The sequence below is a fragment of the Octopus bimaculoides genome, chromosome 11, assembly GCF_046866305.1.
Source record: "Octopus bimaculoides isolate indiv1 chromosome 11, ASM4686630v1, whole genome shotgun sequence".
NCBI lineage: Eukaryota > Metazoa > Mollusca > Cephalopoda > Octopoda > Octopodidae > Octopus > Octopus bimaculoides.
The window spans coordinates 51,783,892-51,803,891 of NC_142938.1; the positions used below are offsets into that span (position 1 = coordinate 51,783,892).

The window sequence follows — 20,000 nt, forward strand, 5'->3', positions numbered from 1 at the left end:
ATGGTTATCAAACACAATAGGATACTTGTGTGAGTCTTCTAAATGATTCATGTACGAATCTAAAATCAAAATAAAAACTGAATTTTCCTTTCAGTTCAATTTTATTTTAATATTCTTAATGTCTTACTGTATCGTTATATTTCTAAATTCAACACTCCCCATTTTAAATCTATGCAAGCTGTCAAATGTACTACTGCCTTACTCCGTGTAATTCAGTCTTCGACTTTTCACTACTTTAAACTATAAAGAAATTACTTTTTCTGGTATAAGGATATTTCTTTTCGGCTTAAATATTGCTTTGCTTGCAAATAAATGAGGAAAATATTAGGATGATAGAAAGTATGAATTACATGCCATGATACACTAAAAATTGCATGTTTCTAATTCTTACATTGGAAATGATATAAAATTGTAAGTAAAAAAAAAGTAAAGAATTCATGCAGTATATATATTTAATATGTTCTTTTAGGTATTCCCATAAATATAATTCTTGCTAAGAGAGACCATCTTGGATTTTGTTTATTAATCTAGCCATTGCTACATATATATATATATATATATATATATATATATATATATATATATATATATATATATATATATATATATATATATATATACATTTGGTCTTAGTAGACACATTACATGTGATCTTCTTCTAGCACATTAGCAGTCCACCTAGTGGTCCTTTATATATATATATATATATATATATATATATATATATATATATTTACATATGTTGTTTGCTGGACGTTGCTATTTTGGCAGTGGGAAAGAGAAAGAGAAAGAGATAGAGAGGAGGTAAGGGAGAATCTATGTATTTCAAGTTAGAGAATCACTTATAAGTTTGATTTTTTTTTTCTAGTTTTTAAGTTGGAAAGACTTTTCTCTCTCTCTCTCTCTCTCTCTCTCTCTCTCTCTCTCTCTCTCTCTCTCTCTCTCTCTCTCTCTCTCTCTCTCTCTCTCTCTCTCTCCCAGTGGAAGGAAAGGAAAGTGAAAGAGGATACTTTTTTTTATAAAATCTTTTATTACCACCAGAATATCCATGTATGGTCCCGTTTCGACCTTATTAAGCCCCGTCAGCACGAATCAATTCAAGATTTTAAAGTTTTCCTGTTTTTCCCCCCTCCCTTTTTATTCTTAAACTAGTCCATCTAAAGTCATTTCAGGGTTGAAATTAATCGATTTGTGTTTTTCTGTTCTTTTATATATACTGCTTAAGTCTCACTGAGAGATTTAGAAATTCGTTATTTCTAATTTTTGTTACCAGTGAATAGTATTTCACTGAAATAGTATATCCTTACGAAGCTTAGACAGATTTCTTCAGCTAGCCGGTCATGCTACTTCAGGCTGATGACGAGCAAAGACTCAGAAACATGTCCCTGAATGCAGGCTGGGCTGGCTGGAGGAGTTTGTCTCCCCTTCGTAAGGATAAGGGCACAGAAAGTGTGTCAAGGCCTAATAGGAAGCGGTCTGGCTTCCTAATAGGAAGCGGACTGTCACGTTAAGTTGGCAGTATACAACTACTTTATATATATATATATATATATATATATATATATATATAGAAAGTAATGATTGAGAGAGCTAGAAAGATAAAATTCTCTTACGTATTTCTTTCGCACTAATCTTTATATTCGACGCGACAAACACACTTTACAATGCTCATTACTTTACCTTGTTAACATCTTCTTTATAGTTTTTATCTTTCTCTTTTTTATTTCCTTCTTACCTTCTCCGGTCTGCTATGTTTTATGCTATGCCAAGCGTTTGCTGTGTATCTCTAAAATCGGTTGACCTATCGCATTTCTTTCTCACTCTTACTTTTTGTCTTTGTTAGATACCAAATTATCTTTGATCTTGCCTCCATAGTTAGTTTATCTAACTTTTGATTTTATAACCAACCTTATTTGTTACTACCGTTAATTGACGACTTTTAATTACTAACTTCTCTTCAGTCACCCCACTCTTCTCCTCTCCTCTTCCCCTTTATACTTCTTACTACAACTCCTCCGCTACCCTTCATACCTTTCTTTTCTTATATATATATATATATATATATATATATATATATATATATATATATATATATATATATATATATATATATATATATATATATATATATATATTTAACATAGTTCTCAACTAAGCTATTAGCCAGTATCTTCTGATGAGGATAACATGATTTCGCCTCATGGGTCTCTCAGAATCCGTGATAGTTCATACTCCTAAAATATTATCAGACTTCATTGCAGAATGTAGAAGATATAATCATTGGTAATCCGAAACAGCTGTAGAAACAAGATTCTGTTTGTATATGCAACTTCTGAATACATTCCGTACGCCTAGTATTGTTTTTCTATCTCTTCTGATTACACACACACACACACACACAAACATATACGTATGTATGTATAAATATATATATACATACACACAAACACATACACATATATGTATTATAAATACACACACACACACACACACACACACACACACACACACACACACACACACACACACACACACACACACACACACACACACACACACACACGCTTTTAATTTCATAATTATATAACTAATGTTTCACGCTTACGTGCTCATTAAGCCGGAGCTTCTGGTTTCTGAATTGCTTAGCGATTGACTGAGAGTGCAAGACTTGAACAAAGCACCAATTTGTCGCGGGCTTAAAACTGTTGTTGCTGGTACACTTTTTCCGTGTGGTGGGCGGGTGGAACTTGAAATTAAGAGCCTTGCTCATGGACACAACGCATCACCCGTTTTGGGATTGAAACCAACACGCAAGCCACTTGGCCAGATGCTTCCTCAATTTGTCTATATGCCACTTTCTCTCTCTCTCTCTCTCTCTCTCTCTCTCTCTCTCTCTCTCTCTCTCTCTCTCTCTCTCTATCACACACACACACACACATATCCCCACACACGCGCGCATAGATACATGCGGACATATGGTTATATTGAAAGTCCATCACTCAGTGTATTATTTATTTCTATAATTTGCGATGTAAGGTATATCTTACTGGTGTGTGTTTCCGAATTTTATGCAAAAACAGATTAAAATATGTGCGAGTGGTGAGCCTTTTCTTCTGCCATTCAGTTGTCTACATGTGGTGATGCACTGATCGAAATATGTTACTTAGATATAAAATCCATTCATCTGAAAACTTTGAGATGAAAATCTCTTGTAATTATGTTTTGTCTGCTGCTATAGAACTGTCCGGGGAAAAGCTTCGCTTGGATTTCGTTCCATTTAGCGTCAGAGGAGTAGGAAAAACCGAGATTTATGTGCATGGTTTACACTTTTCGCTTATGACGGCCCATCGAAGGTGATGACAGCGACGATCCAAGACAGTCCTCATCCTCCGCCTCCGGCGCATTACTTCTCATGGGAGCGGACGTAACTGAAAAGACCGATACGAGATAGGTAGATCCTGTGACACTGAGAGCACTGAAAGTGACACCGAACAACATCTGCAAGGGGTTGATGACAACGTCTCCTCCTCTCTTCATGCAGTGTCCTGTGTTCGGTTTCCAAGCGCTCTGCTCCAGCATCACACACGGACCTCCATGCCTTCTGATTAACAACCAGGGGATGTACACCGCATAAAATGAGTGATCACTTAAGATGATCAAGAAAACGAAGTTTTGGACGTCTATGAGTCTTACTTCCAGTCTCGATCTCGTTGAAGAGGACCATTTTTAAGAGCAGATTAATCACATAGGAATTTTATAAACAACCCAGGAGAGAAGATGACGAAGAATAATATGTACATAGATAATATCAATAATTTGGTGGGGTTAAAATACAATTAATGTATAAGGAGTATAACTATAAAAATGAAGAGCGAAATTGTGATTCTTGGTATTGAACCTGCTGCGGGTGGATAAAAGATGTTCATAACAAAACCAACGTTGTCTGTATCCAATGATTTATCAAACATCACATCAACTCCGGCAGCTTTAATCAAAGACCAACTAATACATCTTATCATTTTCTCCTACCAAAATTCATCTTCTATGGAATTTGAAATAACAAAAATAATCAGATATAACCTTGTAATGCAAGATGTACCTTGCATTATATTTCAAATTATACACAGACTATTGTGCAATCCATTATTATAAAATAGTCAATTCTGGACAATTCAGAAGCCATATATTCCACAAACTGTGGCTTGCCGTTGGCTTTTTAATGGCTTTTTTTTAATAAAAGCATGTTTTTAACTTGATCTGATATTCTCCAATTATCAATTATCAATATCTAAACAACCATTTTATTTGTAATTGAACTGTTAACATCTTTTTATCGATATCTGGTTTATTGAGTTTGACATGGCCTTTATCTGTTAGACAAAGAGAAAGAGTAATAATTTTGTCCCAAAAGAATAAATGAAGTCCAAATCGACGTTAATTTCTAACAGACGATTATCAAAGGATGGAAGAAGAGAATTTTATAAACACTGCATTGTGTAGTTTCGAGTAGCTCTTAAGGAAAAAGCTCTTTTGTTCCATAAAGTGGAATCTTTGGACAAGTATTTCAGAATTATTCGGTAATTGATCTATTCAGAGACACCAGACAAATAGATACAAGAAGTGGAAAGGGCGCCAAGAAGCTTAGAGCTGTTGAATGAAATGATTAGTCAAGAATGAGGATGAGTTCGTAACGAGAATAAAATAGGGTTTAGGTTCTATAGTGCTTTGTTGTCTATTTTCAAGGCTGATAAGTTGAACAAACCAACAGAGAGCAATTGTTACTGAGGGAATTTAAATTCAAAACTAATTCGAAGAGTCATTTATAAATTATCAAATCAATAAGGACTTACATAAGATTTGTGTCTGTTTATATTTCTATCTGTTGGTACGTGAGTTAAAAGTCATCTATTAATCGTTAATGGCTGTCGAGTCATTGGTGTGTTGTATGCAATAGCATCCTGACATTTAGTAACTAAATAGTTCTAAACGGCATGTCGCTATATCTGATCATTTTACCTGAACAGGTAATATTTACACAGTACAGTTATGCAAATTTGGCTCACAGAAAGAATTAGGTCGGGTGTAGAAATGTTTAGTAATTTGAATTCAGTAGCAGATGGCTGATTGCGTCATGTCATATTCGCTTGGGTGTTTCACTTCAATACACAGGAAAATATGCATCGTAGATTTCAATGAGGTAAATATTCTAAAATATTCTAATTTATAAAGACACTCCAACCATTATAAATACATCACATTGTAATTTCTCCTAAGAAACGTATAAATCGAAACTTCATGAATAAAACGTATGAATCCAGTGGAATACATCGATATATTCAAAGACTGATTTTTGTCTGAATTTCTGACATAAATTACACCTCTCTAGGCACGAGTATCAAAACTGCACATACAGCTTGTTATAAATTATACATAATACTGCTTTTATGAGCCTGTGTGTCAGTATATTTATACACACACATACATAAGTACGTATATACTGATACATACATACATACATACGAACATGAGTACTTACAGATGCATATATACGTATGTGTTTATGTGTGTGTGAATGTGTGTGTGCGCGCGTAAGTATGAATGTATATAAATAATATTCATTAATCATACCCATCTCCGTATATGCTCATCTCTCTATCAATCTCTGTATCTCTCTTCATATCTGTATGTATATAGATATATGTGCCTGTGTGCGTAATATGCATCTACATATACTTATGTATGTGTATACACGTATATATAAATATGTACGTGTGTGTGTATTTGTGTGTGTGTATGTGTGTGTGTATGTGTGTGTCTGCATATATTTATGTATAGTAATTAATATTAATTCTTAATGCACAATTCTACATCAAGGTTGAATAGAAAACAATTAAAATAAAAATCACCAAATATTTTCTATGCCTTTAAGTCTTTGAGTCAAAGAAATTCCTTTGAATAATGTTGAATAGAAATGATTACTTCTTTATTGTTCCTATTAAGTCGTCGGATCGTTCTTCCAATGTTCTCCCAGCATTTCTTCTCGCAGACCTCCATTGTACATTATTTTACTTATTCTGGGTAAAAACTCTTCTTTGGAACACAAAAAGGAAAGAATTCAACCGCCATCATCATATTCCCTTTACTTACTGTGTTGCAGAATGAATGTAAAATAATGATTGATTTTTTCAATATTGATTTATAGTGATATCAATACAAGGCTTCATATGACAGAAAAAATACTCTTGTGGCATTCATACTTTTCTTAATCTATCTGAAGTAAAAAAATAAAAATACTACAATGTGCCTTACCTCTACTCTGCGACATTCTCAAAGTGACATAATGGAGGCAAATGGTTCAAGATTTATTGTAAAAATGTAAGTATTGGGGTATTACGTAAAATTGTTATAATTATCCATCAAATGAGATATTCGTCTTTAATAAAACAAAATATTGGTTACCACGTCACAAAATTCAATATGTATTTTCGACAGCAATAGGATATCGTGACATTCAAATCTTTTTTTTTTTTTTAAGCATTAGCGGTGTTAGCGAAAAGTGATTGTTGGTCAAAATATACCCCAGTGTATTTTATTGTCTGTTGCCAGAAGCTCAATTCCACATTTATAGCATTTGGCTGGTTTAGAGGCAAAAAACTCTCTGCACTCTCTTTTCAACCTCATCTACATTGTTGAACCTTCATCCGTGCAAGAAATGAGACATGGCTCGGAAAAGATGGTAATCTGATAGTGCAGGGTATGGACTGTAGGCAGGGTGAGGTAGCACTTGCAGCCCCTCATGCTCCTCAAGTTTGCTCTTGGTTACATTGACACTGTATGCTGGGGCATTGTCATGCTGTAGGAGTGCGCGTCGTTCGATTATCTAATACCGGTTAGCGGGCTTTCAAAACATCATATACTCGCTTCAGTTGTTGAGCAGTTAGCGTTCACAGTATGACTATCTGGGACAAGCTCAAAGTGTAACATCCCTTCAAAATTCCATCAAACACACAACACAACCTTTTGCTCAAACTGCCCTTGCTTGATAACAGGTTCTGAAGCCTGGCCGGAACGAAGCCACTGACTTCTATTAACAAGATTACGAAAATAAATCCAATTTTCATCCCCAGATACGACTCGTTACAAAAATCGGACATCTCTAGGATTTATCAGCAGCTGTTTGCAAATGTTCCCACGTTGCCATTGAGCTTGGTCATTGGTCAGTTCAAGAGAAGCTTTTCGACAGCGTCTTCTCACAAGGTCGAGCTTATAGAGGTGTCGATTGATGGTGCTTTGTGAAGGACCGAGTTCTGCTGACAATGTTCGAGTGCTTGTGTTTGGTTGTTGTTCAAGCTTGGTTTATCTTCGAGGCTGGTGTCACCTTCCTTGAAATGTCTGAACCAGTTTTGTGTCACACGTTCATTGACAGGTCATGGGCCTTCCGCATCATCAATTTCTTTTACCACTGTCCTTGCACTCAGTCCTTTGTTTTTTTTTTGTTTTTTTCACAGGTTATGTAAAATGGTTCTAATTGTCATTTTTTTCACTACTCATTATCAACGCTGTAAAATAAAAAATAAACAATTTTTTTTTTAAATATGAAAATAATGAATAAACAATTCAGCAACGATTGAAGTTAATAAATATAACATGGAGATCACAAGTTGCCAAAAATCATCAGTGATAATCCGAAAAAACATTTGACTCAACCTGGTAGTACAAATATATAAGTGATGTATGTTTAAAGAACATAAACTACCAAAGGAAATCACTTATTCTGTATCAAAGATAGCAGACTCGTGAGAAATGTCTCATTAATAATACAGAAATATAGAAATGAGCAAACCATAAAATATTACAATCTATGATCGTGTAGGAATATCAGACTGAGCTGAAAAATGTAATTGTGCGTTTGTTAAATGCTAAGCTAACATATAACCTAACACTTTAACATAATCAGCTAGTATATAGTCACGTTATGTGTGTGTGAATGCATATATTGTGCCTGTGTGTGTGTGTGTGTGTGTGCCTGTGTGTGCGCGCGTGCGTGCGTTTGTGTGTGTGTGTGTGTGTGTGTGTGTGTGTGTGTGTGTGTGTGTGTTATTAGTATTGTTATTTATTTATTCAAAGCTAAGTCTTAGTGAATACTCTTCGGTGTTTCTGATGTTTCCCGTTACTCAGGTGACTGCTATAGTAGTTTTTGAAGCATGTCAGGTACATTCTCATATGTGTTGAAATATTTAACAAGACAAAAAGAAAAAGAAAGAAAGAAAGAAAAGAAAAATTCAGAAGTGCAATTATATTTTGCGCATCACATGACTGAAAACTAGCCAACCAATATTTGTATAAATTAGTTTTCGCACGTGAACGTAGGGGACTTTCTGGAGCCAACCTGTCATTATTTAAGCTACAGCATTTTTCATTATTGACATAGCTGTCTTGTTGCCATTTAAATCTCCTTCGTTCACCGCATTACTCTAACATTTCCCTCATGCCACTTATAAAAATTCCTTACGCAACAATTTCCTAACATTTCCTCTGACAAATGCATCACTGTTTAATGAATACAGTCTTTTTTGACGCCACAGTTGAACTTACAGTATCTTTTGTACGTAACTTTTACTACTTCGCTTATTTTATGGTAAAAACTTTACTGCAAAATAAGTAAAAATAAGTAACGCCATAAAACTTTAAAATAACACTGCAAGTTTTACAGTATCACTGAAAACATTGGTTATCATCTTTAGTAAGCATTCATATTCTATTTTTCTTTTATATATAGGGTAGCAAATATTTTTTCCTTGTGATCCCACGCAACAATATCTGGCCGGTTGTGTTTTCATTTGGTGACTGTTTTAATTTTAATTTTCAAGTTTCAACAATATATTTTTGAATCAGCAATTTCAAGAGATTCAAATTCGTCTGTTGAAGTTTTCTTTTTTGTTATCCTGTTCCAGATTGTTCTGACCACTGCATCATGCCACATGTATGTATGTATGTATGTATGTATGTATGTAGGTAGGTACTATGCATGTATGTACAGCATAAACAAATAGAAAAGACGAAAAGAAACGAGCTGAACGGCTGATGTTGATCTTAAGTCAAACTCAGTCGCAAAAGGGAGAATACTGTCCGTTTGTGCTTTGGAAATTAAGAATAAGCTACTCTTATGTCTACAAATACGAAGAACAGGAACATTTTATTAAGTGGGAAGAAAAGCAATCATATACAGAAAATAGGAAACAGGGAAAATAAATGAATATTGACATCCAGCGAATATCTGAAACTAGCTGAACAGATGATGGTAAATTGTAAGAAAAAATTACATAATACTGTATTCTGACGGGAAAGAGTCATAATGAAAAACGCTATAGCAAAATCCTTAACAAAGATAGCGAACAAATACAGCCGGAATGATAATGAGGAAGTTACCAGGAAAAACCTTTCAATATCGTCAGATATGATACACTCCTACACAATGACGCAGTGATAGAGAGATTGAAGAACAAACAAATTTTTTTTTTTAAATGTAATGAAAATGTCAATCGATAAAGAAACATTAATATTTCACCCAGAAAAAAATCATTAGAATATTAAAGTTATTATGAATTGTCCACTGTACTATAAGGAGTTGAGATATGGGCATTAACAACAGCAATATCAAATGGATACAAGACTTTGAGATGTAGGCGTATAGAAGCGTTTTGAGAACATCGTGAACAAAACACGAAGTCAATGGTAAAGAAATAAGAATGGTAAAAACTAAGAAAATTTTATTAAATACTGTCAAAGAGAAAAACTAAAATATTCAGGGTATTTAATGGGGAACAAATACTTTACGGACTGTTTTCGTGGCCGACAAGGGGAGTAGGAAGAAAGGAAGAGGGAAACTAAGAATAACATGGTTGGATAATATCGATTTCAAATTTTGGCACAGGGCCAGCAACTTCGGGGGAGAGAGTAAGTCGATTATATCGACCCCAGAGATCAACTGGTACCCTTTTTATCGATCCCGAAAAGATGAAAGGCAAAGTTAGCATCGGCTGGATTTGAACTCAGAACGTAAAGACGGACGAAATGCCGCTTAGCATTTTGCCCGGTGTGCTAACGATTCTGCCAGCTCACCGCTTTATGGTTGGATAGTATCAAGAATTGGACAGATAAATATATGAAAACAGAAAGACTGGAATTATATTGGACCTGCTGAGAGCAACCAATATCTAATGATGCTGATGATGACAATGACGAAACTTCAGAATTAACTAAAAAAAACATGAATCAATTCGAATTTCTATAGACTCAGCCGAGACTTCTGACAATGACGATCCCAGTTTTCTATATTTATTGTTATCAATTATAGTTATCTTTTAATTTTTTTTTATACGAGAAACGTTGGCCACCCAATTGATGTGACTAGACTATTCAATCATCAATAAAATGGGTCGAAGAACTTCGTCATAGATATCGATATCTTTTACAATTGTATTTAGTTACTTTGATCAATGATAACTTTCTTCTATGCTTACCAATTCTTCATTGTCTATGTTTCTATATAGGACAGTATCAATTAGAATGCGTGAATGTGTGATTGAAAGTTCATATATAAACCAAAAATTTATGTTGTGTGGTGTTTGATATACCTGTATTTGTTTGTGTTGTTCATATGCATACTGCAGGCCACTCTGAGTTATTTCTCTTGGTTCATTTTGTTTAATTTATACAAATTACCTCAGCCATCAATGTGTTCTGCTCTTCTTCGTGTATTTCTAAGTCCCTCAAGTACCTGAGATAAGGTAAGATAACTGTTGTGCAGGTGATGCTAATTCAGGCAGAAGCATGTCTCCATGATTGTTCTCTTATCTCCAAACAATAAACCTGTCCTTTTCTTTAATAGCATGTCAAGTCTGGAGAAATCTTAACTCTCGAGATTGTCTTCCCTTCTCAAGTGGAGCTGGTATTAATTTCTTATTTCTTTATTGCCCACAAGGAGCTAAACATAGAGGGGACAAACAAGGACAGACAAACGGATTAAGTCGATTACATCAACCAAAGTGCGTAACTGGTACTTAATTTATCGACCCCGAAAGGATGAAAGGCAAAGTCGACCTCGGCGGAATTTGAACTCAGAACGTAACGGCAGACGAAATACCGCTAAGCATTTCGCCCGGCGTGCTAACGTTTTTGCCAGCTCACCGCCTTCACTGCCCGTTTGTGGTATTAATTTTTATTTGGTAATTATGACATCCTCCAGAGTCGGAGATAATTTTAATAAACCAAGAATTTTTGTTGCATGGGATTTGATACACAGCATATACCAAACAATACGTTCCTATTCTTCGCGTTTCTAGACTCTGTTCCTAATTTTCAGAGCAACTCACTTGGACAGTAATTTCTCATTTATAAATGATTTTGAGTTTCAATCCTATTCTGTTCACTGAGAAGTTCGTCTTTTCTCTGTAGTTCATACCTGGATCAATTGTAGAGAAGCTCAGTTACGTCATAGTTTTATTGTTATCTTCTACTGCTATCCATGGTTAACTAAGGTAATGTAAATGATTTCCAAATCCCATCCACAGAAGCTGGTCACAAGTCTCTTTTCCTCTGGAGAGTGCCAAGGATGTGCTCATATCTTGCTTGCAAACCCTCAGACCTTTGGCCTGATTCCTCTACCTCTCAAGCCATTCCAGTAATTGCGACTGTAAATTCCGTAAAAGGCCAGAAGAATTTGCTGAACGTGTACGAATTTGATAGGAAGTCATTGTGGAAATGGTGGTGTAACCGCCAAAACTGCTGGTTTTATACTTATTATGGTGATGAAGTCTCGAACTGAGTTGGAAATATTTGCATGAAGAGTTTAACAAACCTATTAGATTCCTTGAAATTTGCACAGTGGCCTCTATCATCGATTCCGTGAGTGATAGCGGATATTTACATCAACCGGTACACAAACAGGTACAAAACTGCAGCAAATAGGGCTGCATATATTTTCGTAATCTGATTCAAAGCAAGTACACAGCGCAAGTAAATTTACGTCAACCGGTGTTATGGGGTTAAAAAACTAACTAGAAATAATGAAATTTCTTGGAAGTTCATCGCAGAAAGAGCATCGATCTTTTGTCCAGGAGAATTAAATAGGTTATTGCTATTTGCAGCGTACATAAACTAGGACTCAGCTAAACTAGTTAGATATACACTGATTTTGTGGATTAATTTATTTATAGTGCGCTACAGAACGTTTTCAGATAAATTGAAATGTAAGCCATTACTTTTTTATTAACTTGCAATTTTCATCTTCCTTTGAAAAGTTAAAAAATTGGCTACGCTCCACATTTTTAAATATCTTTTTTGGCAAAAAAAATCACTGGGATCGACCAGATAAGTTTTTAGATTTCTTTGACCCTCATCAGATAAAGAATACCAATCTATTTCTGGTTGATAGATTTGTGTCATACATCACTTGTATACAAACAAGAGATCGGTTAAAAGGACCAGTATATTTTGCTTAATAGCTCATGCACCTACAGCATGACGTAATTCATTACTTTATAGTGTAGCACACGCTATTTCTCGATTGCTTCAAATGTAAGATATAACTGGTTTAATATGTATCACAGTCTTTAATGATGTATTATTAAAGATGATTTAGTGCAACAAGATAATTTTGGTTTTTTTTTTACCGATTCTATTTAATTATAATAACCAAAGCCAGTTTGTTTTTCTCTGAAGAAAAATAAATAGTTTATATTTTTAATACAAATTGTCATTTTTAAACATAAAAACTAATTATTTTTGTTTTCTCTTTCAGGTTTTGGTATGACAACACCAAGCACACCTAATGGGAAAATTCTTTTAATTTTCTATGGATTTTTCGGCTGTGCAGGTGCCATTTTATTTTTTAACTTATTTCTTGAACGAATCATTACATTCTTGGCACATATCTTAAAAGGTATTCATGAAAAAAGCCAGCGCCAAAAGTCCAGCCAGGTTTCTGAGAAACACGACAGTGAAAGGCGAGATTCATCTGTTTCAGAAGATAGTTTAGATGCATGGAAACCCTCCGTATATTGGGTTATGCTTATCCTTCTCTGTGGTGCCATTTTGGTTGCTTGCTGTGCTTCAGCTATGTATCATTCCGTCGAAAACTGGAGCTACTTTGAATCGATATATTTTTGTTTTGTTGCCTTTTCTACAATTGGCTTCGGAGATTATACAGTGAGTCAAAAAACCCAGTATGACTACATTCACTTGTATCGACTTGGAAATTTTGTATTTATTATTATAGGATGCTGTTGTATATACAGCTTATTTAATGTGGCCTCTATTATCATAAAGCAATTTTTAAACTGGATTTTACGTAAATTAAACTGTCGCTGTCAATGTCGTAGAGAAATACCGACATTTCGGGCCAGACGCAACGCTATTACTCCTGGAATACGACAGAGTCAACGTAAGGCCAAATCAGACAGTGTAACAATGGTAGATGTAGATTATGACAGTGATAATGAATATCGACGTACGTCTGGGGAAATGATATCGATGCATGATTTCTTGCAAGCTAAAAATATTAATATTGCCATGATGCAAAAACGTCTTTGGGAAACAGCACAGCGTGGCATGTTACAACAAGCTCAAAACGAAAGTGGATTCCATGGCGGTGTTGGGCCTCTTGCCATATTGAACAGAAAACTCGGTAAAGATGAGATATGATCAGAAACTTAACAAATATTTTAGTCACTTTATTTAATCAAAAATATAAACATTTGAGGCTAACATTGACACGTTAAAATAGCTTGATATGATAACAGAAATTTCTCACCACAAAATTCGATGCTTCCAGACAAGAAACTGTTAATTTCTTGTGCTTCAGAATATTTAATTTCTTACAAAATATCGACACCTTTGAGACAATAAAATTTAACTTGACCGAAAGGCTTATTTTTCAGAAAGAAAAAAAAACATTTTTAGAATGAAAAACTAATTAACTAAACGGCAGAAGAAAAGAAATGTTTTTAGTTTTTGTGTTAATATATGGTTCATACATTGAATGTGTGATTTTTTAATTGTTAATTGAAGGTTAGTTAATGAAATTTTTATCTTGGAATATTGTTGTAAGAGAAAACAGGTTTGGGGTTAGGTTTTTATTTTAAAAAATCATTATTATGTTTAATTAAAACTGAGTGTTGCTGCTAAAACATATGTGATCTAAATATTCCTATGAGTGGCGTGTTCACTCTTAGTCAAATTTCAACAGAAATTTGTTATTGATTTATTTACACCCAAACTTCGCCACGAAAATCACGACTCGTAAATTTCCAATAATAATTTTTTTAAGCGTAATGGAATATGGTTTTTCCTTAGCTTTATGATTCAATGATGTTCATTTGAATATAATGAAATAAAATGAGATTATATTAATACGGTATAAATTGAAGATGATGTACTAATGATTGCGTTATCAGATTTGGAAATATCTTTTGACAGAATAATACCAGTCAAAAGATGTGATTTGAAATATTAACTCTGTATTATTAATCAAGAAAATTTACAAGTAAATGAATGAATGTGTTTGCATGAGTGTGTATGGGTGTTTGTAGTTATGTTAATGAGAACGAAAATCACTCAATAGCGTTTAAAACAAAGAAAATATTATTACATCTCAAAAGCGTCTTTGAGGCACAAAATGTTAGTAAAACTGTAAAGTCCCAAATCCCTACAAGCTCTACAAACTCACATCATCTTGATTGGATGCAATATTTCTATATTTGATTATTTTTATACAAATCATAATGTTACTCCCCACTTTAGAAGTTTGGTTTTTTTTTCTAAGGAATGCATGAACATGTGAAATTTAATCGATTATATCAAAAGAAAATCAGTTTGTCATTAAAGATTTCATTTCGGGACTTTAAGATGTTATTCTAAAGGAAGCTTAGTTTAATCCCCATAGAGAAGTATATTTTTGTAAGTAGATCAATTAAATAATTGGCAAATGAAGGTTTTGTTCAACTTGTAAAAATAATAAAACTTTATTTAAGCTTCCTGCGATATAGAAACTGTAACCAAATGTTTGAGATAAGACAGTGTAAGCTTTAACTTTGTATATTTATGCCGCCCTTGACTTTTTCAATCCTTGGAAAATATTTAGTGGAGGATTTCGAGACTATTTCCAGCCTGGCGATGTCGATCATTCTTCCAAATTGATAAATATTACATCTGGCTGTTATTTTTGTTAGAAAATTCATCATATTCGACGGTGTTAAACTTCAGGGATATCTAACTATGTACTGCTACCGTTGGTTCTAAAATCTATTGCTGTGCCTGAGCATTGATTAATTTTAAAACATTTCGTAAAAAAAATTCTCTCTCATATTATTATTATTATTATCATTATTATTATTATTATTATTATTATTATTATTATTATTATTATTAAGGCGGCAAGCTGGTAGAATCGTTAGCGTGCTGGACGAAATGCTTAGCGGCATTTCGCCTGTCGCTACATTCTGAGTTCAAATTCTGCTGAGGTCGACTTTACCTTTCATCCTTTAGGGGGTCGATAAAATAAGTTCCAGTTGAACAATGGGGTCGATGTAACCGACTCATCCCCTCCCCTAAAGTTGATGCTCTTGTGGCAAAATTTGAAATCATTATTATTATTATTATTAAGGCAGTGACCTGGCAGAATTGTTAGCGCATCGGGCATAATTCTTAGTGGTGTTTCGACTCATGTTTTGGGTTCAAATCCTGTCAACTTTGCTTTTCATCCTTTCAGGGCCAGTAAGATAAAGTACCAGTCAAGTACTGGGTCTCGATGGTATCGACCAAACTCGTAAAATTCTGGCCTTCTTCAAAAATTCGAAAGCATTATTATTATTATTTTGGCATCTCCAATAAAATAGCATTGCTTAAAAATACAGAATTTTTAAATTTTATATTGTCGTCTAGATATAACAATGGAAATCTTAACGTAAACATTGTCCTCTTACAAATAATATTCACTGAAAATGTTGACAATAAAAGAAATATTTTGTGTAAGAATGCGAAAAATTGATTACAAAAAAATTGTTGAGATTTCTGACATTACGTTAACCCACAAAAAAATTTAGTGATTAAAAACAAGCGATAAAATCTATTGCTACTTGTTAGAATGAATGACGTTGGTTCCAAAATGTTGGATAAAGAATGATTAAATATTGGTTTTTATTAATTTTGTGCAATTACCATATTTGTGACAGACGTCGTTAAAACAGTATTTAAATCGTTTTAGAGAGACTGTATTTTTAATGCATTAATTGTTGCAATTTAGTTATGAGCAGCTTCTGATATAAATTCCAACTGAAACTTTTATTCCATAAATTATTTGTGATAGATATTTCTCAAAATTCAAGAATATGACATTAGATAAACTGTTAAAAATTAAGACATGTCTTTGAATGAATCATAATTACTAATTAATTGTTAATAAATTACTTATACATCTCTTTAACACCAAAAATTTGCTTAAATAGTGCCTCTTCTACATTACAGCATAAAGTTCATTAGTTAAAATTTTATTGTAAAATAATATCATAGATAAAATAAATAGGAAAGCATTTAGTTCTAAATTTAATTATGCTGTTAAGATATAGTGGGATGGCTAGCAAAACTGGTAGGGCAGAGGACTAAATACCTCATCTAAAGTTCTTCTGGGTCGATATAAGAAATAGATGTGACATAACATATAGCCAGTCCAATGGAATGTAACTGATATAAAGCTGGTTTTGTGTTTGAAGAAAACAAAACAAATTTGACTTATAGTGAATATGCAGAAGAGCGCCAGACTAAAAACCTTAGAATATTTAGCTACATTTCTTTATATTCTGAGTTCAAATTCTCGATTTAACCTTTCATCTTTATGGTGTGAATAAACTAAGTTTCAGTACAACTAAATATCAAGACCCATATCCAATAAGTTCACCGTCATCAATTCATCGCAGGGAAAGTTCACCGTACGAATTTTTTGACAATTTTCCAACTTCAATTTTGCTCTGTTTTTTTTTTCTGTTGTTGTTGTTGTTTTTTGGGAGTGAGGTGCGATAAAATAGTTTTTAACGATTAATGGTGAGATACTACGGATATATTTCCTCGGTACATTTTCGTCACGGCGAACTCTCCTGCGATGAATTGACGGTGGTGAACTCCCTTGTAATCATCATATAATCATCATAATCAATGATATATTGATCTCTTATTTAATCTGCTATAACCTCTCAATTCCAGACGTGGGCGTTACTGTGGCATGGATTCATTATTAAACGAACTAGCAATTTGCATTTAAGCTTCTAAAATTTAGGTGCGATTTGGATATCACACTTTTGCCTAAAATATAGTATATTTATATCTAATCAGAAGATTGTTGTATTAGTAAGGTATGGCTGAGGCGAAGGAAGACGAACAAAATGGAATTAAAATTTTGAAATAAGTGATTCTACATCCTTGCTAAAACGATGAAGTAATTATACAGAGAGGTCGATTCACTAAACTATATTCGGGATACTCCTCTACATATGGCGTTTAAGTGCTAGTTAATTTTGCCTTTGATCTTTCCACAAGGAAAATAAATAGCAGTAATATCAACAAGTATTAATCAAACAACTCGCTAATATTTCTCGCAACGTTGAAGGCGGAGAGCTGGCAGAATCGTTAGCACGCAGAGCAGAACGCTGAGTGGCATTTCGTCGGCTTTTACGTTCAGAGTTTAAATTCCGCCGACTCGGATCGATATAATCGTCTTAACCCTCCACCGAAATTGCTGGCCTTGTGTCAAAAATTTGAAACCAATATTTCTTGTGACGTTATGAATTACAGGAACTCACCCAAACGAAATCTGTAAAAGATCAACAACATTTGTTTTCACTCGTGCATAATATTTTCTTACGATTCTTGGTACCCACAAACAGAAATCTATTATAGCAAATCTAACCTTATACTATACGAGGTCTAATCAATAAGTATCCGGACCGGTGCTATGAAAACAAAACTACAACACGTGCCAATTTGGCATTTAATCTCCTTCAAAGATGTCCCTTTTGGAAGCCACATACTTAATCCAGCGCTGTTTCCATTCATGGAAGCATTCCTGGAATTCGTTTCCTGGGATAATCAGCAGCTGCCTCAACGCGTTCTTTTTGATTTCCTTGACGCCCTGAAATCTTCTCCCTTTCAAGCGGGATTTGATTTTTGGAAAGAAGAAAAAGTCGGAAGGGGTATACGGTGGCTGTCAGACCTGGGGAATGCTGTGCCTAGCGATAATCTGCTGCTGAATGGGCAGGTGCGTTGACATAGTGCAATTGCCACTCACTGGACGCATGCAATTGTGGCCTTTTCCGACGAATAGCATCCCGCAAAACGTCGCGGTAATGTTCCTTGTTTATTGTCTGTTTGCAGTACTCCTTGTTTACTATAGTATTCCTTGTTTATTGTACTCCTTGTTTACTGTAGTACTCTTTGTTTAAGGTAGTACTCCTCGTTTACAGTCTGACCAGGTGGAGCATACTCATGATGAGTCGAAGAAAACGGTCAACAGTGTTTTCACGTTGCTTATCGACTCGTTTGTGCTTTCTTCGGTCTCGGAGAGGTTAGGGTCTTCCACTGCTAAGACTGGGCCTTTGTTTCGGGGTCATAGCCATAGACCTAGGATTCATCACCTGTTATGACCGTTTTCAAAAAGTTTTCATCGTTCTCGACACAATCAAGGAGATCTTGTGCAACTGAAACCCTAGTGTTTTGTTTTTTTCTTTCTTTTTTTTTGTCGACTAAAAGCAGTTTTGGCACAAACTTGGCAGACATGCGCCTCATGCCCAAATCTTTAGTGATAATGGACTGAACTGAACCATAGCTAATCTGTGCATCATCTGATAACTTACGGATGATGATTCGACGATTTTACCTCACAGCTGCACGCACATCTGCGATGTTTTTCTCAGTTCTATTGGTTTCCCAGAAGGTTCGTCACTATCGACATTTTTTCGGCCGTCTTGGAAACGTCTGAACCACTCATACACTTGTGTGCGGTTCATAGACTCCACTCCATACACTTTCCTCAACTTTGCGTAGGCCTATGAGTAGTAATCGCCAAGCTTTTGGCAAAATTTAATGCAGATTCTCTGCTCAACTTTCTGTCATGGTCAATGCGACGATCACACGCTACACACGTTCCTTCCATACACTGCTGTAAACAGCGGAAGTGAGCTAGAACGTTAAAACTTAGTGTACCTGCACAACAGCGTTCAAGGTCAATCTGTGCCAAGCAGCTTCGTTACTATGGCAACAGTCCGGATACTTATTGATCAGATCACATATTCCATAAATATCGATGCTAAGGTGTATATCGTACACATAATCTGGAGAATATACTTTATATAGCATCTTTAAAAAACGGATAATTTTTCATTAATTCTCTTTAGTACCAATAAACAACAACAACAGCAATAATAATAATAATAATAATAATAATCACAACAACAATAACAATGATAAAGGTCGGGCAAGAAGAAGCTATTACTCGGATTATTAAATGATTAGAAGGTTATTAGAAATTAAAGAAATGTATAATAATAGTGATAATAATATAATATATATATATATATGCGTTTGTGTTTTATGAGCGAGAGACAGAGTCATTAGTCAGGAAAGGGTTTTGGTTTTCAAGCTTTTTATGGATTCGTGGTTCGTATTTTGGTTGTGTCTAAGTGGTTCCAATGGAGGTATGAGTTAATTGTGTATTTTTGTGATATATAATAAAACTTTATTTTCTTTTTAACCGTTTGATTGCGTGAGCAAGAATTAAGAGTTAATATCATTATATTAATAAATATAACTAAATTAATCTATGAAATTATATAATATTGAAACTAATATTTTTCAACAGATTACAGGAGGAGTGTGGGAAGAAAGAAGAAATAGAATTTTCTTCTTTCCCTGTTCCTTGTCTTCTTTCGTTTTCTCTATCCTTTTATTTTACT

At 34.4% G+C, this 20,000-nt stretch overlaps 1 protein-coding gene across 1 annotated transcript in view; it reads left to right on the forward strand.

Annotated features, from left to right (window-relative positions):
* LOC106873917 (potassium channel, subfamily K, member 13) overlaps positions 1-20,000 on the forward strand; it is a 155,630-nt gene that overhangs the window by 133,364 nt on the left and 2,266 nt on the right. Inside the window, exon 2 of the mRNA XM_052971788.2 lies at positions 12,803-20,000. This exon is cut by the window's right edge and continues 2,266 nt beyond it. Coding sequence (XP_052827748.1) covers positions 12,803-13,704 — 902 coding nt within the window. The 3' untranslated portion in view covers positions 13,705-20,000. The remainder of the gene's footprint in view (positions 1-12,802) is intronic.